We start from the raw sequence: 22,793 nt of genomic DNA, 5'->3' as shown, positions 1-22,793 counted from the left end.
TAGATCAATCATATTTTCCAGAATGACTAATCTATTCATACAAGGAATAGATTAATCATTTTATGGAAACAAGTTGTGAAACAGATTAAATTAAATTGATGAACAAGTATTATTCCATAACATTTTGGTACAGCATAATTTGTAAGGAGGTACCTTAATATTTTAGGATTACGAATCCAATTTTCTGTTAACTTGGGGAAATGTTCTGAAATGCAATATAGTTTAAACTTATCTGAACCTTCAATTAACGTTCAATTAAAATTTTAATCCAGCACCATAGAACATAAATTATATTATTTAACGAAATATTATATAACTGTTGATCTGTCTGAATGTTGAGTTTCTCTGTAGTACATAGAGCCTGCTAAAAATGATGCTATTCTACTGTACCTTTTCTCTGTTATTTAGGAAGGACATCCAAATTATGTTGCTGCAACAAACTCAGGCACACTGACATGCTCTGTGATGGATGATTTATTTATACCTGCATATCATACAGTGAAAGAGTGGAAACATAGGACATAGAAAATAGCCTCGCTTTGCATAGATAGACCCTATTTATCCCCTGACATTCAGCTTCCCCACAGCTTAGCTGTGGAAAGTGCATGGCCTAAACCAACAGGTGTGTCAACAAACAGAAAGATGAATTTTATTTTTTTTTTTTTAAGCAGCCTTTTCCTCCTTTTAAAAAAAATATCTTAATAAAGAGTTATATTGTTTCCTCCTGTTTGCAGGAAACTGGACACCGTGTAACTGTCTTTCCTCTTGCAAGTGTTTTTTTTTTTTTCAGGCCAACTGATATAATAGTCCTTAGCCAGCATTCTTTGTTCACTGTGCTCATCCTCTGCTTTGACCGTGTGATGTTGGACAGGACTTGTCCTGCAGACAGAACGGTTATGCGCATGCATGCTGCAAGCTGCAAGCTGCAGTCAGTTCCTTTCAATCTCCTCCCTGTCTTTATTTTTTGCTATGTTAACATCAAACAGATTGAACAAAATTGTTTGGCTTTTATCATGATTATTCTGAACAAATAACAATGCATTCCATTCTCTATTGTGCATATAAATCATATAAACATGGGAAATATACTGTGTATTTATTTTTTTATACTGCTTCCATAGAGCCAGTGGTTCTTGTAATCTTGAGATATTGAGTTATAGTTACTGAAGGTATTTTAAAGTATGCATCTAGATATTGGCCTGTAATTTAAACATGTTCAGTCTTTCCGTTGTACCTGACATTTTTCTGGGAAATGTGTGGTTTGTTTTTAGGTCATTTGATATTAACCTGTGAGTCAGTAAAAAGGCATCTAATTTAAAGAATGAACCAATTTAGTTCCTACACATAGGATATTACACAGAATACTCAGCAAAGACTCAAATAGGCATTTTATGACAACAGTCTTGCACAAAAACACATTCATGTTTTCCCATAGTTTTAGTTGCTTGTTTTTATGTTAAAGATATAAGTTTGACAGGCATGAAGTAATATACTTTTAAACAGCAGGGTAATTTCCACAAAAAGTTACTATCTGAAAACACGACACATCTCAGTAAGCTGTGCAAAGTGCCCCTTTTCCTAGTTTGCTGAAAACAAACAGGCAAAAAAAAAAAAAGAAAAGAAAAGAATCCCAGCAGATGAATAGGTTCTGAAAGCAATGTTTTTAGGGAGTGGTTAAAAATTCCAGCAAAAGATCTGACACAGGACCTGAGAGATGCATCCGGCCGTGAGTTTATCTTTCTACAATTCACTGAAACATCATCAGAAATTGTCTCTCTGGAAGGATGGCTGTTAAAAAGTCATTGATGAGTAATGTAAACAGCAATAAAAGTCAAGGTATGCCAAATGACATACAAACAGGACAAAAAAAAAAATCTGTAACAACAAGTAGGACGTAAGGGATGACTCAAGACTTTTGCACAGTACTGTAAATGAACAAATTTAAACTTGTACTCCAGCACCATGAAACATAAATTATATTTAACAAAACAGGATTTCAGTGTTGATTCATTTGAATGGTTGGTTTCTTTGTAGTAGAGTTGTCCAACATTATTCACAGCACTGGATCAAAATCACAGCCTGCTCAAGATGAGCCTGTTGTCCTGACCTTTTTCTCTGTTATTTAGGAAGGACACTCAGGTTATGTTGCTGCAACAAACTCAGACACATGCTCACAGACTCTGGGCAGGATGATTTATTTATACCCTCATACCGTACTGTGGAACTGTGGAACAGCACAAACTAAGGACACAGACAATAGTTGTTGCTTTGTATACACATATAAGCTGTGGAAGGTGGAGGGCCAACATTAAACCCACATGAGGTGTGTTAACAGACACAAATAACACAGGAAGTTAAAAATGTTTTTAAACAACCTTTTCCACCCCATTTCTTTAAAAAAGCATAGCCTGATAAAGATTTGTTTAGTTTCCTCCTGTTTGCAGGAAACTGGACTCAGTGTAACTGTTTCCTTTTGCAAGTGGATTTTTTTCAGCCCAACTGATACAATAGTGCTTAGCCAGCATTCTCTGTGCACCGTGCTCATCCTCTGCTTTGGTTGCGTGGTATTGGAGAGTGCTTGCCTTGCAGAGAGAAGAGTTATGCACATACATTCTGCAGGATGCAGTTCATTTCCTTTTAGATGTTTTAATAGGAGATGTTGTCTTTATTTTATGTCTTGCTTACATCAAACAGACTCAACCAAAGTGACTTCCTTAATAATAATAAACAAATAAAAACCAGAGCCTTTTTTTTAAAGTTATGAGAAGTTACGACCTTACACTGTACAGTTGCACAACTGTTTATCTACTCTTTTTGACTGAAGCAGTGAGGTTTATTCCCATCAAAAATGCATTTTAGCAAAGGCTGAGGTGATGTCATATAAGACTGCATCTTTAACGATCCCAGTAAACAAACTGTGACCAATCACGTATAGGTATCAGGTACATGTTACCGGATCTGAGCGAATCAAAGAAGCGTGAGAACTAAGAATCTCATGTTGAAAAAACCTGCTGGGTTCATGTATAATCCACAAGTAGATCATGTTTTTTTTTTTTTTGTTGTTTTTTTTTCCACCTATTCTAATTTTATTCATTTACTGTAATGAGTCATTTAGACAGACTGGCTGTCTTATTGATGCTGGCTCTCTGTGTTCAAGGTGCTTTGTAGAAGACAGCTCACGTCATGCAGTGCAAACTGATCTGGCCTCTCAGTAATAATTGAGAGTATTTCCATTTAGCCTGTCTTTGTTGTTCATTTACACAAAGGCTTCAAAAATAGAAGCAAAGATGTTCAGCCTTCATTGGACACTGATCGTGTGGTCTTCATTTAGCCCTCCCTGTGATGTAGCGGACAAGAACTTAATCAGCTCCTAACTGCTCAGTATCAGTAGTGATGTTATAGTAGGGAATAGCATCAAGTTGTTTCATCAGCTTTTTATAGAAACAATTTAATGTCAAGGTGTGAGGATCTCAAATTAAGATTCAGGTTGGTTAATTGTAGAGATGTTGATTTCTTTAAGTCTGATCTTTAGGTAATTCTGATCAGATTGTACTCCACTGTCTTATTATTAAGATTTTATATTCCAATTAAACTACAAACTTATGTAGATCAATTGACTGCTTTTTCCAATACAGTTTTGTGAGTTTTAAAAAAGATTAGTTTGATGGTGTATAGTTGAAACCTTATATAAATGGTTAATGAGACAAAGTGTCTATTTTCAGCCACTGTTGTGGATTTGCTGATGTTTTCTGGATCTGTGTCTTGTTGCATGACCCATGATCCAGACAATTTTTTTTAATGTTGGACAGATTAATTCACTTTTGGCTCCAAAATTAATTTGGTCTACAGATGAGGTAATGTCATTTACCTTAATTACTGCAAGGCATCCAGATCCTATGGAACACAAGTCCAAGTTATAACCCTTCTGCTGTTGTTGACAGGTGGTATGAGGCTGTGTTTGGTTCTTGCCAAATGTATTAGTTTGCATTAAGACTGATCATCTCCAACAATGGTCTCAGCTCTTAAAGAATTTTGTTCCAGAAGTGTCTAGACTTGGTCAGATGAAAGCTTGCAAACCTAAGATATACTGCTATTTTTTTCCACATTTAACTGTCATACTCTAAGATTTAGCATGTTACGGTCTGTAGAGGCATAGATGTAGCTCTTGGGATTGTTTTGGAGTTGCATGATTGCTCAATGTGACAGATTTGCTGGGACATCTATTCCTGTGTAAAGAAGATTGGGCACCGTCGTGAATCCTAATCTTTCTGGCTGTAGAATAACAAGACTACATTGCAGTTTATTCTCAAGAATAAAATATTTTGAATTTTATTGCAAATGATTTCTAAAAGTAAGAGATTTGTACAAGCAGCAGTGCAGGAGGATGCTTACAAAAAGAAAGTGTAAAGAATTCATAACAACTGTCACCAGGGGAAGTAGACCGTGTCAAATATAATATACTTTTAACATACACAGTAAATGACACATCCATTGTTATCTAGTTTGTGCTCTTCCTGAAGCTAGCAATTCAACCATGAGGTAAATGCCTAAATATACACTGTATGAAACTGAATGATTCCATCACAGGAAGTTTTCACACCTTCTGACTGTCTAGAACGTCCTGTGATTGCGATCACATATTGAATTCATATTAGGAATTTTGTTGTTTATGCTGTTAAGAACCATAAACAACCAGTACAGCCATTGAACAGGAACGTGAGCCTTTCACAGCGGAGCCGTGATCAGATTAACTGGGTTAAATCATATCATCAGACAGAAGCAATGTGAGGTCAGCCGGCTATGTCGGCTTGCTGGCTGGATTGCAACATGATTTCTTTGTGATATTGATTTGTAAAAATGTATGTTTTATTTTAGACACATTAACTGTAACATCTCTGTTGATTTCAGTGCTTACCTCTGTTTAAAACTTGAAAGGAAATACAGGTGCTGTTTATAGAGACTTCATTCAGTCATTTTAAAATCCCTATTGGTTGCAAGTCCATCACACTTTGTCTGCATTGCTCTGGTCAGATAGTTGACCTCTTGAGCACTACAGCAAAGCTTTTGAAATTCCAGGGACTTATCTGGATATACTCAGGAATGCGACAAGTGACTGAGGTGTTGAGTCCAGTGAAGATGGGGACAAAGAGTTAGGCATGCAAAGTTGTGCTTTATGAGAGGAGTGAAAACCAAGAACAAAATCTTTTTTTCTCTGTCTCTCTGTATTAATCGTTGGCAGCAAATTTTAGAGCATACAATAGAAAAAAGAAAGAAAAAAGCTTCTGACAGAGTTGACCCGAAGATACGCCAGCATACTGAGTCCAGTTGCCAGACTGAATTAAATGCAACTTTTAATTGTTTTAAAGTCAGCAGACCCTACCCTGACCTTATCTTGTCGAAGAGTGTACTCACAGTCACAATCACAATTCCTTATGATTACAAATCCCTCATTTCCTATTATATTATGTTGGTTTCAGCAAATGAAGAAATAATACTTGTTGTCAATGGGTCCATTACATCAGTAAGCATGAGAATGCTCCACGGTGTGTAAATTCAGTATAGAGATATAGGAAATACACTGTGCTGTGTATATGCCTTTTATTACCACTCATTTATATTGTATACTGCTTTCATGGAGCCAATTGTTCTCTTATTCTTAGTGTTCAGCAATAGTTTTGAAAAGTCTTTTAATGTATTTATTTGGATATTGGCTTTAATTTAAAACCTTTCAGTCTATCCTTTGTACCAAACATTTTTCTAGGGAATGCATGTTTAGTTTTTATGCCATTTAACATTCACCTTTGAATCCGTCAAGTAATCATGAGGTATCTAATTTAAAGAATAAACCAATGTTGTTTTTACACATAATATAATACACAGAATACTCTGCAAAGACTCATTTAAATATGTGCTTACAATGAACAAGCACAAAAAAAACCCCAATACTATAGAAGATCAATTTCTTAAAGGGATGTTTTTAAACTGTGATTAAAGTCCAGAAAAAATCTGACACAAGGTCTGAGGGATGCATCTGACCTTTTAGTTGATCTTTATACTGTTTACTGAAACCTCATTAGAAGTGGTCTCTGAGGAAGGAGGTTTGTCAAAAAAGCTACTGCTAAGGAATGAAAATGGTAATAAAAGCCAAGATATGCTATATGACACACAAACTGCACTAACAATCAACAAGTTTAATGTAAAGATGACTCAAAACTTTTGCACACTACTGTAAGCGATCTCCTGTAAATAGTAAAAATCTACATGCATCTAACCTACACATTCCCAGAGTTATCACCTCAAGAAGCACATAATAACTGAAACCCAGGAAGTGCTCTGAAATTAATTTATGTTGGATAAACACCAGCAGATACTCATTAACATACATACTTGTGTAACTCAAACTCACCTGATGTTGAATCGTTGTACTGTAGGATTCTGGCTGTAACTTCTTTGTTTTGCATTGCATATAAAGAATGTTAAGCCCTGGTTCCATATTTGATTAAAATCTTGACTTAAAAATGATATTCTTAAAGTCACTTAAACTATTGTTCTGTATACAGTGATGCATACTTGTGTTTTCATTGTGTATCTGTGTTTGTTCATGCAGTCATGGACTGTGTTGCAGAGCTGATGCTGAGTGTGAATGTGAACCCTGTTCTATGACTTTATGTTGTAGCCTAGTGATGTTAGTAGTTGGTTATCGCCCTCCCTGGGGAAAGTAGGGCAAATGAATATTAGAAAACCCCAGTGATTATAGAGCCATTATTATAATTGACAATGCGATTCCATTGCCCTGCACTCCATACCTGGGATTTGTCTCAAAGAACCACCTTCAAAGTGTCACCATGTTTACACAAAAATGTTTATTGCAAAGTAAGCTTTGCATGCATCTGTTTATTATTCTGTGGTGAATATTATAAATTGGTATTTGCTTTACACACCAACAGAAATGTCTACTCAGAAATGAGAAGCTTCTCACTATCGTCAGTGCTAATTTATAAGCGAGGATAACTGTGCTCTCCTGTTTGCTCCTGTTCATTGAAGTGTTAACTAAAACTCACCTTTGTCCCCAAGTTCTTCATTATTAAACTTCACCTTTTGCATAAAGCAATGAAGCTAGAAAGTTTACCATTGTCAAACTTTTTGAGCTGGCATTGTAAATTTAATTTTGAACTTCATAAACTTCATAATAATATTGCTCTACACAGTTGGGATTTAAGAAGCAGCTTCAGCAATGCATTATTGGTTGCTCTAAATATAATCTGCTGTGCTGGAATTGCTGAGATATGAAAGACGAATAAAGTAGTCAGGCAGAAAGTCGCTGAGGGAAGGTAAACTCATATAGATGTTTATTAGAATAAAGCTCAAGTTTTCCTGTGTAAAACTTGTTCACAGTCCTTGTGAAAAAGCTTTGTGTGCAACGTTTTAGATTATCACGTCCATTCTTGTACACTAAAACAAATTCAAAGTTGTCTCCTTCTGCTTTTTATGAGTTTGAAAACTAAATCACTGAATGATTGTCTTGTTATTAGACAAGTTATTGGACACATTTTTAGCTTGACCAGGATTACATCTGATAAACTCTACTACTACTGAGGCAACATTACTTCAAGGTTTAAACCACGCAACACTTGTTGGAAAGATTTAAGTGTAATCGAAACAAAACATTTTGTGTTGTTTTATCAGTTTTGGTGATAACTATTTGGCTGCACCATCAGTGTGTTCAATGTGTTCTTGTGCCTGAATAAAGCAGAAGCTACGCAGAAAGTTAATGTGATGATGTCATTCGGAGAGGTCAAATCTTATCAGTCTGTAAGAGCTTTGCTGCTGAGCAAAGCTGGGAAACAGGAAGAGAAAGCCACTCTGACCTACCTAAAGGCTTTGTTAAAACTGTTAAAAATAAGTCTGTTTTGCCATTTAAAAACGCATCCAACAAATCATCATCTATTTAAAACTTAAGATGAAACACCAAAAATTAATAGTTGTAAGAATATGTAGTTTTCTCTGTTAGCTGTTCTCCATCTAGAACTGTTCAAAGTTGCAGATTAAGTATAAATATTAGATATAATTGTTGAAATTAAGAGTTCTTTAATGGCCATATTAAGTCAACATGACAGTGGTGGTTATTCATAGAGGTTTCACTTTAGGCGCCCAGTTGACAACATTGTCTCAACTCTTTCAGCTTATTCAGAGGAAAAGAGGAGGTGGGGGTTTGATAGAGAGGGGGCAGAACAATGTCCCCTCTCAGGAGCAAGGTCAGATTTCCCAGGTGTTTCCAAGCAGTCATTAACAGCCATGGGAAGTTGGTGATTTCTCATCAGTGGACCTGTCACACACATACAGTTCTGCCCCCACAAAGACCAACGTATCCTCTCTGTAACAAGAATTGATCTGTTCTGCTCCTTGTCTGCCATAAAACGACCTTTATGTCTGGAATGGTGTGTGCACTTTAAAAATTTTTGTTGTTGTTGTCCTGGGAAAATCAATGCTGAGATTTTTGGTCTTCTGGTGGACATGTCCTTGCAGAGGAATTTCATGTTAATAAAATAGCAAAAATTATTTGAAGTTCAGGTCAGGTTCAGCTGTCTTATCTGATTGATAACAATCTTATGCTTTCTTCGGTGACTTATATTTACAAAATTAATTGCTTTGACAAGTGACTTTGCCTTGACACAGAAGTCAACATCGCACCCGCAAACATCTGATTGACAATAATACGACAGATTAATCATATTTTCACCATGCTCCCAGTTTTCTTGCTATGGTGAATATGTATTTTAGATTTTTGTGATTTAAAACAAACCAAGCTTATAAAGTGCAACTCTGAGGAAAGAAACCGGTAAATGAATTCAAAATGCCCTGAGAGAAATCGAAATAGGCTTGCCAACATGCTGGGATCCTTCCGAGTGTGGCTTTGGGACGAGTTTCTGTTCAAATTTAAAGAGCTTATCCATTTGACATTTACCTTTTACAAAGGTGCAAAAAAAAGAGGACTTTAATTTATTGAAGTTGCACACTAAGTTATTAAAAGTCATTCCTTGATAATGAGCAAAGTGTATAAGGGAATACTCTCTGCAGAGGTCAGTTATTAGGTTGACTCCATATCCTCACTGTTAGTAAGTTTGTGAAATTAGCTTAAAACTTCTAGTTTTTAAAGGTACTTTTGTAAAACTTTTAATTAATTAAGTACGACTGATTGCTTTGGGTGGTATTAGACATCAATTTGCCAGGGGAATGATTTAGCATGATTTCAGTTTTATCAAATGTATTTAATTCATGTTCCTTTAGTCAGTTTCAGTACAATATAGCATAGCTACAAGACTAATGAATTGTGTTTGTATTTGTGTATGTGTGTACATGCAGTGGGAGCTGTTGTGGTCCTTCATCCTTCTCATCACCTTCTGTCTGCTGCTCGTTTGGTTCTACTTCTGGTTGGAGGCACACAACGACTACAATGAATACAACTGGTGAGTTAACCTGAGAGCTCGTGCTTCTGTGGGATGTCAGGTCAAAGTGAAACTTTATGCATGCAAGCAATTTTTTTTTGTTTGTTTTCATTCTTGCCATACTTTTGTTTTGCTTGTTATTTTCCTAAATCAGGAGTTTAATCTGTCCTTTGCCTAATCTGAGCAGACACCACCCAGTCTACAGATTATACTATTATATAACTGTGGTAGCTCATCCAACATTTCCTTTACTGTGCATCCCCCACCCCCACATTTATTTTGTCACACATATTTATATGACATCATGTGTGCTGTTTTACCTACATGCACGCTTGTTAGACAAGTCAGTACAGTTCCTGTACCTTCTTCTTCTACAGACATTTTGCTCTACAGCCTGCATATTTCTTGCATGAATGTTGGCTTGGCAGAAGTGTAAATAACTTTACCAGATTACCAATACATCATGCTGTCACAACATGTGTCTCTTCATAGAAGAATCTGGAGCACTGACTGGTTTGACCACAGTGTCCATTTCCACTGAATAGAGAACATGACATCATCTCTTGCAAAGTTATAATAAGGCTTCTATGTAGCAGAATTTCATTTTAAGAGGTACTTTTGAATGTAACTCCATATTGTAGCTGTTGAAAAAGGTTTCCCACTGTAATCCTGTGCCGGTGCAGTTCAATCAGATGTTGATGAAAGATGGTTCTTGATGCAGTGCCTTCTGAGGGATCAGAGTTCAGTGCTGTTCAATGTACCCTTCAGGTCCTAATTTCCTCTAAATTACTTGTATCATTAAGCTAATCATGTATATGTAAAAAAATATTGATCAAACATCATTATGAATACTCAGATTAGCTGTTGATACATACATACAGACAATCTAAAGCAATTCTGCCACAAACATCTTATTAAATTTTATCGCAACATCATCCAACTCCCTTTCCCAAGGACCTCTGCAATGTCACCATCTCCTCTTATTGTCCTTCACTTGAATTACATGTTCAGTTCTACTGCTTTATTCCAACACTGATCTTTTTTTTCTTCTATTTTTCGCTTGGTTTTAACAGCTTTTTCTGACCCAAAATCCCTTGCTAACCCTGGATAGTTTAATCAGCTGTTTATTTATGTGTATTTTTAACCTTTTACATCTGTTCTTACTTATTTGGCATTTTTTCTAATTGCAGAATCCCAAAGATAATCACAGCAATGAAATCCCTGCTGTCCAACTGTATCTTATAGTAATGTAGCTGCAGGAAGTCTCAGCCCATCTGCAGTATAAATGCATTCACAGGAGGCAACTGCACTAAGTGACCCCACAGTGGCTCTGTGCCACTGGAGTCACTGATAAGATTTCATGTGTGATTAAGACTTTGGGCTATGGCTGTCGGAGCAAAACACACATACTTGTGCACTTTTCTCTCGCAGGTGTGGACCTATTTATATACACTACGGGTGTCCAAATTCAGTCTTTGAGGGCTGCTGTTCTTCAGATCTTGGATATTTACTGCTGGAGCATGACAAAATCTGATTAATGGGTCAGCATGATTGGGCAAAACTCAATAGCAAGCTGTTGAAGAGAGACATTTAATTTAACTAAGGTGTGCTAGAGCAGGATTGCAGCCTTAAGGACAGTAGCTAGACACCCCTGTCACATCACACTTAATGCACATTTAGCTTAGAGCAGCATGAATATATCTGTGTGTGGAGTTGTATTAGCAAAAACACACGCACAACTCATAAATCCAGACTGATGTTTGTTACTGCAAGAACTTCTTTATTCACATTTTGAAGCCTTTCATAAGACAGACACCAGTTGCCAATATATCGCCATCCTCCCATTAATAATAAATATAATATAATTTCTTTTGTTCCTGTTCTCCCTGTTGCACAGTAATATTATCCACAGTCACTTTGTAGCGTCTGTGTTATTTTATTGGGTGAAAGAAGTTCCAGTGTTCTTGATTGGATCATGGTATAGGCTGAAGCCCTCTGAAACACCAGCAGTATGCAGCAGTGTACCAGTCCTTCACAGGTTTTGTCAGATTTCTTTTCCCATTAGATGTGTTGCATCTTGGTTATTCTCCGGACTGATATACTCCATGTTACTGTGTCAAAGGAACTATTCCCTTCAGCCTTCCCATGATTTCTTTTTTTTTTTTTTTTTTTGCTTTCTTTGTTTCTTTTTAAAAACACTTTGTAAGACATTAACAATATACTGTTAATTTGACAAAGGAAATGGAGAACATATCAATGTTTTGGTTTTTGTAAATTTTGGGAAAAAAACTAAATTGATTTTTTTGGTCTTGTACTTGCAGTGTGTCACAAAAGTTGAGATAGGTTAAGAAAATATGTCACATAAAGTGAAGGTTATAAAATTCAGAAAGGCTAATTGAATCACGAGGTAATGAGGGGATCACTACACACAAAACCAAAGCTCACCTGCTTCGGAAATGTTGCTGATTTACTGAGTTTTATGTAAGATGGCAGAAAAGTTGTACAGTGGTTGTCCACCTAAGCAAAAGGTCCCATTCTTTTGAAAATCACAGAAACTGTATGATTAAAATATAGAGGGACCTTCACCAAGTTGAATCACAGCTGCACAAACTGTATTTGTCGTTTTGTTTTTTTTATTTTTACTTTAAACATTTTCACTTGTTTTCATCGTGGTGTGTTTAGAGCTATACTTTGTTCTAAAGGAGAGTAAAATATATCTCTAAACAAAAACACACACATTTACACAGAATCTGTTTTCTTTTAAAACTTCCTACTATTTAGAAATGACAAAACATGGATGAGTAGTAATGACAACAACTGTAACCTGTGTTGTTTCTGCAGGTTCCTGTACAACCGCTCTGGGGAGTGGAATGATGGCACTGTTCCCATCTTGGCTACCACAGCTGCTGGTTTCACATATATAGCATTTTTAATGGTTAGTCGCACAATATTCACTATGGAGGTGGCCAACAGTGTTTGTTCATGTATTTTGGGATATGTGGGGCAGCATACTTGTCTTATTTTCTCTTAATTGTACACTAAGTGGGTGTGTGTCTTGTTTTGTGCTATTTTCAGGTTTTAGCACTTTGCCATGTTGCACTTGGGCAACAGTTAAATTTGCACTGGCTCCATAAGGTAATGTGCTCAATATGAGATTGAGTGTATTTGCGTGTATGTGTGTGTGTGTCTATGGTTGATAAAAGCTGCAGAAGATGTTTTTTCTGTGTTTGTTTTGTGTGTTTTATTTTGTGGTGTGTGTGTGTGTATTATCTTGTTGTTTGTGATTGTGCTCATTTATTGCTGATCTGCTGAACCTGTCCTGAACTTACAGTTCAGACTGAGTTGTCCCAGGAGAGTTGTGAAAGCCAAGTAAATGACCTGCTCTTGCATGCTATCAGCAAGATAAGCACAGTTACTAAACCATGCTGGGTGTGAAAGACATGGGAGTTATTTGAGGTTATTTTGGGATGTGTGTGTGTGTGTGTGTGTGTGTGTGTGTGTGTGTGTGTGTGTGTGTGTGTGTGTGTGTGTGTGTGTGTGTGTGTGTGTGTGTGTGTGTGTGTGTGTTTGTATGTGTAACATCCTCTCCTTTTTTTTTTTTCCTCAGTTCTGGCTTTTCAGTCTAATTTTCTCCACAGATAGGGGTGACTGCTGCTTTGCTCACAACCATCGTTGGGGTGATATCTGTCAATCAAACATGGTGGCAAGAGTGGGATGTTATCCCCATCTCCCTGCAGGTCAGGAAAAAAAAATCCCCATGATGATGAATTGGCATTATTGCTGATGCTGAGTTTGTGCTGCACATGCTGGAAGCTGCTTGTCATCATTCCATAAGAAACAAGACTTTGATCATAAGTCTGTGCTGGTACACAAGCCAAGCCTTAATATGCATCTGGATATTTATATTTATTCTTTTTGCTTGCATTAAACGCTCATCTCGGTAAACTTATTGTACCAGATTAAGCAACAAATTGTTCTTGATTCTCTTTTCACATTCATCATTGCAGTTTCGATATAAAATGAAAACTGTACTTTTCTGAAATGACACTGAATCTGTCCTCTAGTAATGTTTAACAGGTTAATTAATATTCAGTCAGTAGTGGGGACCTTTTAATTAGTACATCCATGTAAGATCATTGCACTAACAGGGGTGTGTGATTGAAGTGGGTGCTCAATTCAGCTGAAATTGAGGTCATTAAAATCAAATGTCTCTACAAATTACAGCTTTTATCTCTGAATAGGGTTGCCAGTGACTTAGTCCAAGATAATGACTGTAATTCCACGGCTTCCTGTCAGCTTTACCTTTGTTTCTCTTTTCTTTTTCTCTATCTTGAAATCCCTCTCATGTGTTTTATCGCTTGTCTCTGTTTCTCTGCTCTTATTTCCTGTTTTGTGTCCAGGCTACAGGTCCATTCCTACACATAGGGGCCCTCGCTGCAGTGACAGCACTGTCTTGGATTGTTGCAGGGCAGGTTGCTCGAGCAGAAAAACTAAGTAGGTGTTCTTTGGAAAATCAGGATACAAGTTTCTCGTACTTGATGTAATCATCTGCAACAGTGAACAGACTTGGAAGCAAAGCAGTGAATGATTAACACTAAGTAGACAGAGACCAGGACCTCCACCCAGTGTGTCAGAGATAACACACATTCCTCATGTGTCATGTGACGTGGTGTAACCTGGACTCCTCACAGTTTGTACTGAGTCTGAAACAGAAAACTGATTTATATTCCTGGGTCTGATTTTGGATAGTTAGCTTGAAAAGGTCTCAATACATTATGTGTGCTTTGCCTTTTCTGTAATGCAGAGCAGCATCAGAAAATCAAAGATGTGAGGGTGTGTGCTCGTGGGTTTGTGTGTGTGTGAGGGTGGATGTAGGCTATGTAACAAGAGTTGGCTACTCAACCTCACCCCGGAGCTGACCTTGAAACAAATACATTCTCATGTGTGGGGATGGGTGTTGAGTGTGTGTGGATGCCCACACTCACAGCCATCATTGTTCACTTTATAGAGGTGGATTCAGGGTGTTACTCCCTTGGCCTCTAATGCCAGTTTATTTTGCAACTGTGGATCTACAGTATCCGCTGCTAAGAAAAGGTTTACTTAAATCTTTAGATGTTATCTTTACAAATTAATACATATTATTTCAATTAATAAGCTTTTAATAAAAGGTTATATAATATGAGGGTGTTTAATTGAATTTGATTAGACCAAAGATTGCCATGTTGAACTGACCCTACAAGCTGCTTCTTTTACAAAAAGCGGAACGATGTAACAGTGTTATTAATATGCTGATCTGTTAGCATTAAGGCAAATATGCATTAGTCCTTGCATAACATCTGTAACTCTGTTGTTGTTATGTTCTTTGTGCCAGTTTTCCAGGTGGTGGTAGTGCTGCTTTATCTCATTGTGTTGTTAGGACTCTACATAGTACCCCTGTATATCAACTCTCCATGCATCATGGACCCCAGCGCCCTCAAACCTCGCCCTGATGTTATTGGTCACAATGGAGCCCCCATGGTAAATCAACCTTTTAGCTCTTGCTACATAGTAAATGGAAGGGAGACTCTTCATTGACTCATTGTGGATGTGGATGACTAACTGATTAGTGGAATCAGCGCATGGTGTTTTTTGTTTTTAACTTGACTTTTTGTTTGAAAAGAGTTATCTCATTGCACTGACATGGTGCTGTTTACAGCACTGTGTTGAAAGAACAGCATGTCCCCTTTAAGGTTGAGCTAGAGAGGTGGAGAGAGAAACAAGTGCACGTGTGTTGGCTGATCTAATCACAGACTGTATATAAAAGATGGAAAGATCCTCCATGACATCATCTATGGGTTTCTAAAAAGCTGAAACGAAGTTCACTGGGCAGTTCCCATCATTGCCATCTTGGCAGCTTAATGTGTGTTGTCTGTCCCAGAAAATACAAAAATGGGCAAGGAGGTAGAAATGAGAGAGGGCTGTGAGCTTGGGGGTGGTTGATTCTGTCAAAGTCTGACCTGCCTGTAGCTGAGATCTAACTGGGCTAACACAGAGGTAACAGGAGCTAACCAGCTAACAAAGGTTAAAGCTGAGCCAGTTAGCTGTCTGTTAGCTGGCTAAACACTGCAGTTGTGCTCCACTCTGCCTTCTTGAAGCCAGACATCAGATACCTGTCAAACAGTTGAGAATAAATTAAATTACTTTTAAAGAGATGAGTTTTAAAAGAAATGAAGGTAAACCTAACCTATTAAACCACAAATGGTTTTTGAACTAGGCTGTAAACATGTTTATTTTGCTGTGAAGTTGGCCTTTCATAGGAATTTGCTGTTTCAGAGACAGCCACTAGTGGATGAGGGGTGAACTGCAATTTGTATGTAGTATATATATATATGTATGTATGTGTATATATTTGTATAAATAGATGTATATATGTATATATATGTATGTGTGTGTTTTTTAATGTGTTTTATGAAGACAATTGATTAATTTGATTGCTACAGCAGGATTTATGCACTCAGCACAGCATCCCATTGAGAGTTACACAACACTTGGCAGCAAAAAAAGGCAGTTATTCAAAACAGTTACTCACACGCTTGAAAACAAACCTTGCTTTCTGTGGTATCTGCAAAAGGATCGATCCTCTCACTGGAATCTAAAATTAGGAGTGGCTCTGTTAGGCTGTGGGAAACAAAGACACTGTGGAAAAAAAAAGATCACATCACAGGACTCAGCTTCCCAGAATCACTGTATTGATTATAGCAGCATTCCTACCCTCTGATTTCCAGTCAGTATCTTTATTCATAGGGTCTCAAAGGAAGTTACTATCATAGTAAGTGATGTTTTAGTATTGATCATAACACTGACGCAAGCTAAAGAGCAATCACTAGAGTTTACCTTCCTCAGCTTTAGAGGACAGAATTTTATTTCTTTATATCAATACATTTTATATTTTACATGTTAATGTGACATTCTGAAAGAGACTCTCTCTCTCTCTCTGACTATACATATATATATATATATATATATATATATATATAGATATATATATATATATATATATATATATATATATAGATATATATATATATATAGATATATATATATATATATATATAGATATATATAATATATATATAATATATATATTAAAAGTTTGGACACACTTCCATTCAGTCCAATGGGAAAGTGTTTCCAAACTTTTTTTTTTTTTTTTTTTAAATCTTGTTAATTTTTTATCTTTTTTATCTGTGTTTATTTCTAGCTAGCTCCCGAAAATACAATGATGTCTTTCCAGCGAGCTTTGCAGATGAACGTCACTGGACTGGAGGCTGACGTTGCTATCAGGTACACACACAGTCAGTCCAACAAGACGATAAGGCCATACAGATAAATTGCTTTTCAGTGGCTCCCTCTGCTTTGTGTTAGAAATGATCAAAACTGTGCTTTTTGTAAACTACACAGACATCAGTTGCACTCAAAACACTTTTCTTACTCCTTTGCATTGTAAATACCTGCAGGGAAATGCATCAGGATAATTTAATACATAAAAAAATAAACATTTCTATATGCTTGCTTACACAACATAGAAATGTATTACTAAACACACTTCAGTAATGCCTCTGCAGATCAGTTGAGTAGCAGTTGTGTAGATGGTTGGTTGCAAGGCATCACCAACATAATTGCACATGATAGGCTTAGATCAGAGAGGCACACTTGGAGGAAGAGGAGGAGCAGAGGTGGGTGGATTCTTAAGTGACCATGATGAATAGTGGCTGTACATGTCTACTCATGCATGTGCAGAGATACAGGATGAGTGATTGTGTGGAGGTGGAGGAGGTTGCTTACTGGTGCATATTTTTGTATTCATATTTAAATGTATTTATAATTTATTAGAAATTGTACCCAGCACACTCTTACATCTTCATTAGATTATTTGACTGTCGACTATTTCTTATTTGCAACCATTGCTCATGCTTCCGTTTCTGTGTGTGCTCACTGTGCAGTCCTGAGAGAGATGAATAGGTGTGTGACTGGAGCAGGTCGCTGACAGGTGTGCTTCTGACTGCGCTGAGTAATTAGACATGATGACAACAAGAGCAACAGTCAGTCTCCACCCCTGCAGGAAACCAGAAACACACACACATACAGTAATGTGACAAAGAAAGTGCACGCACCAATTTTAAGATTTTATTTATTAGGACATTAATAAAATCATAATTATAATTTGATCTTTACCACGTCTTAAAGTAAACAGTTAAACAGCAAACATGACAAATAAAAGAAATATACCAACTGAATGTTTGACAGCTTAAACACTGATAACAGTGAACTGGAAGGCCGCAGATCAATTTAAAGATGGACTGTAGCTGCAGGCGTCTTTAGAATCCGTTTCCATCGGAGGGGCTGCAACCCATCTATCTGAAATTTGTAATGAGGAGCAACAGCAGTGGAAAACTGCAGTGCATATTCTTCATAAAATGTTCAACTTCAGGATTTAAAGACAGAATTTGGTTCTAGGTATAAGGAGAAAAATGTAGAAACATGCGGAGCTGAAGCTTTGGTTGACATGCCAGGTCTTTTAATGAGCTTAAACTGGGCTTTATTGACTCCTGATACATATCATATCATATCATATCATATTCTGTGTATTGTTGTCAGTCTAACTTTTCTTGGCAGCTTTATCATTTTATTGATGTTTTGAGGCATTGATGGACAGTCCTCTGAAGCTCCTACTGCAGCATTTCGGTCAGGCTGATATCGCGACCATGATTGGGTCATTCCAAGATGCTGATTCATTGCAGCTTTTTTTTAATCTTTTTTTTTTTATTAGATTTCTTTTCTTTGTTTGGGATTGTTTTTTTTAAGTTTCATGACCTAGCTTAAGCTAAATTTGGGTTTAACTGTCAGAGGTGGCATCACACACAAGATTACTTTTGCAAACAGCAGTTCTTGCAGCCCTGAGTCATCATAAACTCCTCAGGGAGCCTAAGGTGATGCTTTAAACTTGAAAAACAGGTCCAAATCATCCATCCATCACCACCATGCTTGAGAACTTAGTTGGAGGTGTTTTGTGATAAAATATTTATCACAAAACAGTATTTGGATAACAAGTACTGATCCGTACTGAAAGTACTGTTTAGCATGTCACTATGAACTCATAAAAGGAAGTCAGGTAATATAAACTAATCAAGCAGCAGCGTTTTGTGGTTGACATGATATCAACTTCTGTTCCTTCTGCTTAATCTGAGCTGCATATCAAATTACCTCAGCTTACTTTCTTTTCCTTTTTGAGTATAAACAATTTCAAATAAAATGAATTTTATTTTTTTTATTTTAAATAAAGAAATTTGATATCGAAGAGAGGGAACCAAGTCCTCTGTATGTGATGTGATCAGAGATTTTAAAGTATTTTCAGATGAGCTCTTTTTTTTTTCTCCCTCTGATCATTAGTGTCGATGGTGTGCCTTTCCTGATGCACGATCTTACCCTGCGGAGGACCACGAACGTGGACAGTGTTTTTCCTGACAGACAAATGGAAGGGGCCTCATATTTTAATTGGACAGATCTCCAGCAGCTCAACGCAGGACGCTGGTTCCTTAAGGTAGTTCCAGGTTCCTTAATACAGACTGGATGTGAGAAATGTTTTAAAATGGTTACAACTTTAACTGACGACATCATGTGATGTCTTAGTATGAGGTAAGTCATTGGCGCTCTTCTTTGTGAACATTTTGTCTTTGCTCATAGATCGTTCTCAGCAGAGTCACTAGAACCACTTTTGGAATGACTGAAATTAAGAACCATGGCTGGATTTGGGATTTAACCCTTTAAAAACATTGTCTGTCTGTCATTGCTGTCTGACCTCTGACTCCCAGAGTCATTTGGGAGTCTGACTCCCAAATGTTTCACAATTTTGACTTTTAATCTCTTAAGTTAAAAATGTGTACACTGACACTATAGTTTGTTTCTTAAAGAAAAATATTTTCATCTTACGCTTTAACTGAAGATGAAACTCCACACAGTAAAGACAAAAAACTGTGTGTCTGTTTGTTATTCATTACTTCCTCCTCTCCTCTTGAGTATATTTACACTCTGCACACACGGGAAATAGATATTAGATTTTTCAAAATAAGCCTTTTCCCCTTTTGCTTCTTTCTTATCACTATGTTTTTTTTTCAGCAAGTGAAAGACAGAACACTGTGGTAGACTAATAAAAGCATCTAATGTTCTTCTCCCAGGGTGTGTTGAAAGGCAGAAACAAGGAAAGATGTAAAGGAAATTAAGAAAATCATGCTACTATTTTTATTTCATGTAGGCGTTGTTCACAAGCTCTGTACTTTTAAAGCCATTAAATATTTTATTCCATATTTTAGCAGCAAATTTGTTCAATTGCAAACAGTAGATATGATGTACATGGTACAATAAGTGATATTACAATACAATGACGTCTTTTTCTATACACCGGTTACAGGATGACCCCTTCTGGACAGTGAACACTATGTCCCAGAGGGAGAAGTATAAGATTGCCAATCAGAGTGTGTGCAGCCTGGAGCAGCTTTTGAAGTTGGCCTCCTATCACAACATCACTGTGGTACTCAGGTTGCATGAACTTCCTCTGCAGCACCCCCGCTACCACAGCTGGATCAATGACACACTGCAAGCGGTGAAGCAATCTGGGATTTCTCAAAGCCTGGTAATGACATAAGAATGGCATGTCGGCATTGTATTTAGTCCTTCGCTGTGTTCAGTAAAATGGCGAGCTGTATCTTCTGAACAGTTTCATACAAAGTTAAAAGGTTGGAAATAAGGGTGTGTGACAAAATTATACCCGATATACAAAAGCTATTTATTTATTTATTAATATATTTATTTATTAAGAACAACAGTTCTTTACTGATGTGGCAGATTTTAATTTCTATCTATTCATATTTTACATAAAGAGCAAGCGTTTTTATTTATTCTGAAGTAAAACATACTTTGTTCTTACTCAGTAAGTTGATGTCAAGTATATAATAGCTTTGAGTGCTTTTTGTGAAATTTACTTACCATTTAATTCTAGAAAAAAAATTGCAATGTATTGTTTTGTTCAAAGTATCGCAATATATCATATTGTTGCCCTTGCATTGCGTTTCATATTTTATCACCAGATTCTTGCCAATACACACACCGAGTTCAAAGTGCAACACAATTACAAAAAAAGCAGCTTTGATTGTCCGATGTTTCCCTCCTCCCTCTCACCTTATTATTGTTGATGCAGTTTCATGTGGTTTATTTATCACACTGTGTCTAGGTGGTGTGGACTCCCGATCAGGACAGAGCTCAGGTGAGGCAGGAAGCACCTGATCTGATCCAAGCCTCTGTGGAAAAACGTAGTCCTCAGGTTCTGCAGCAGTCAAACATCAGCAGGCTGCTGCTCAGATACAACCAGGCTAACATGAGGGAAATCAGGTAGAGTCATGCATGAAGACCCAATACTGGATGTCATCAGCTCTTTGATTACTCAAAGGTGTGAATGTGCTTTACTTTTTCTTTTTTATATATATATATATAGAGACTACTCAGAAAACCAAATCAATGTGACACTCTACACTGTCAATGAACCATGGCTGTACTCGGTGCTGTGGTGCAGCGGGGCGTCTTCAGTCTCTTCAGAGGCCCCAAATATTCTCATGAAGATGCGTTATCCCATCTGGCTAATGGTAAGAATTTGAAGTTTATTGTTTGTAATTGTGCCTGTTTTAAAACACATATAAATAGCTTTCATATTCAGAAGTTAGCAGGGATAAGTGATCTATACACCTCCATTCTGAGGTGAAAAATTTTAACTTACTTGAGCCTCGCACTCTGGCTTATACGTAAAGCTTTCATTTTTTTACTTCCCACACTCAGCATGATTCTTTTGTCCGTACTCATTTGAAGCGGAGAGATAATGATCACCATCACTGGAGAGCATCATGTGGGGTGTGACTCACATTGTGAAGGATCAGTCTTTTCCTGGAACACTAAAACACGGGTAGCACCCACACTGAGCCTCTCAAATATGGCTTCCTCTTACTTGTGTCGGATCACTCTCCCCGTCTGTCCTGCCATATGGGACCTCTGCCAGACAACTTGTGGACATGATCCCCAGCCTCCTGCTACATAGTTCAGAGAGTTTAGACTGTTAGGACATCTGGAGTACTGTCTGTCAGTCTAAACTGTGTTATGATGGGAAATCTGCCATTCCATGTTACCAGAGGCAGAGAGTGTTTAATTAGTATAAGAAAACAATGTTAAAATCTCTCCTTCAGTGTTTGAATGAAGAGCTCAGAGAAACATAGTGGATTTATTCACAAAAAACAATTGATGTAACATTTTAAAACAGGGTTTTTTTTTTTCACATGAGAGTACTTAACAGATGGCACCATCCAGCTGTAAATCCTGCTAAGTTCAGATCTACCATGATTGTGTTGTTTCAGGGGCCAGTTCAGTATCTCCTGATGTGGTTGACTGCAGACTTCCTCTCCTTTTCTGTGGTCATTGGAATATTCATTTTCCAGAAGTAAGTGTGGACACTTGTTCATTTAAATCCAGACTAATGAGCTTATATACAATAGTTAATGTTGCTCTGTAACTTTGCTTCAGTGTTTGTTTTTGGTTTGTTTATTTGTTTGTTTTTCACATCAAAACAGACTTTTTATTTCTTCTACAGAACACATATCAGCCAACGTGCCGCTCATACACACATACACTTCTTTAAAATTAATTTTTAATGTTTTTTTTAACTAATAAGCTCAGTATAAATATTTTTATCTTATCTTATCTTATCTTATCTTATCTTATCTTATCTTATCTTATCGTTTGAATTTTTTTAATTTATTTATTTATTTTGTTTGCTTGTTTTGTTTTAATGTTCTAGAGTGTTTTTCTTCTGTCTTTTGTCCTTTTTTGTCACAATCCAGTACAGACAAGATGCACTTTAACACATGCCTTCTCTTGGTTCAGTCCTTCGAACTCTTTTAGTGTTTCTCTTATTCTCCTGAGGAGTGGTTTTGTTTGTATCGGTGATGACCCTGGACACAGATGACCCATCCTTCTGTCATCTCTGAGAGTGCAGGAGTTTTTTATGTGTTTTTTTTTTTTTTGTTGTTGTTTTTTTCTGCTTGTTACTGTCCAGTACAAGTGTTCTCTCCTTGGCTGAGCTCTTCAGCAGCTTCTGCTGGCTTCTAAACTGACCTCTCTTTTCTCCCACCTTCTTTTGTCCTCTTCTGTCTTTTTTACCCCTCCTCGTCCTCTCTCTTCTGCCTGATGTGCATGCTCTTCTCCTCCTCTGCTGCATTCTGGCATCTTCTCTCAGCTATCACATGATCAGGTAACTGGGTCGCCTCTTCT

At 37.1% G+C, this 22,793-nt stretch overlaps 1 protein-coding gene across 1 annotated transcript in view; it reads left to right on the top strand.

The window, feature by feature from the left end:
- Window positions 1–22,793, top strand: part of gdpd5b (glycerophosphodiester phosphodiesterase domain containing 5b) — a gene marked incomplete at its 3' end in the record, with an annotated part of 40,841 nt that overhangs the window by 15,097 nt on the left and 2,951 nt on the right. Inside the window, exons 3-15 of the mRNA XM_079246352.1 lie at window positions 9,364–9,467; window positions 12,288–12,381; window positions 12,522–12,581; window positions 13,085–13,183; window positions 13,847–13,940; window positions 14,818–14,963; window positions 16,687–16,769; window positions 18,876–19,026; window positions 19,894–20,115; window positions 20,713–20,870; window positions 20,974–21,121; window positions 21,881–21,963; window positions 22,759–22,773. Of these exons, the coding sequence (XP_079102478.1) occupies window positions 9,364–9,467; window positions 12,288–12,381; window positions 12,522–12,581; window positions 13,085–13,183; window positions 13,847–13,940; window positions 14,818–14,963; window positions 16,687–16,769; window positions 18,876–19,026; window positions 19,894–20,115; window positions 20,713–20,870; window positions 20,974–21,121; window positions 21,881–21,963; window positions 22,759–22,773 (1,457 nt within the window). The remainder of the gene's footprint in view (window positions 1–9,363; window positions 9,468–12,287; window positions 12,382–12,521; window positions 12,582–13,084; window positions 13,184–13,846; window positions 13,941–14,817; window positions 14,964–16,686; window positions 16,770–18,875; window positions 19,027–19,893; window positions 20,116–20,712; window positions 20,871–20,973; window positions 21,122–21,880; window positions 21,964–22,758; window positions 22,774–22,793) is intronic.

Source organism: Telmatherina bonti, assembly GCF_933228915.1.
Source record: "Telmatherina bonti genome assembly, chromosome: 9".
Taxonomy (NCBI): domain Eukaryota; kingdom Metazoa; phylum Chordata; class Actinopteri; order Atheriniformes; family Telmatherinidae; genus Telmatherina; species Telmatherina bonti.
This window is presented reverse-complemented; position numbering and strand designations above follow the sequence as displayed.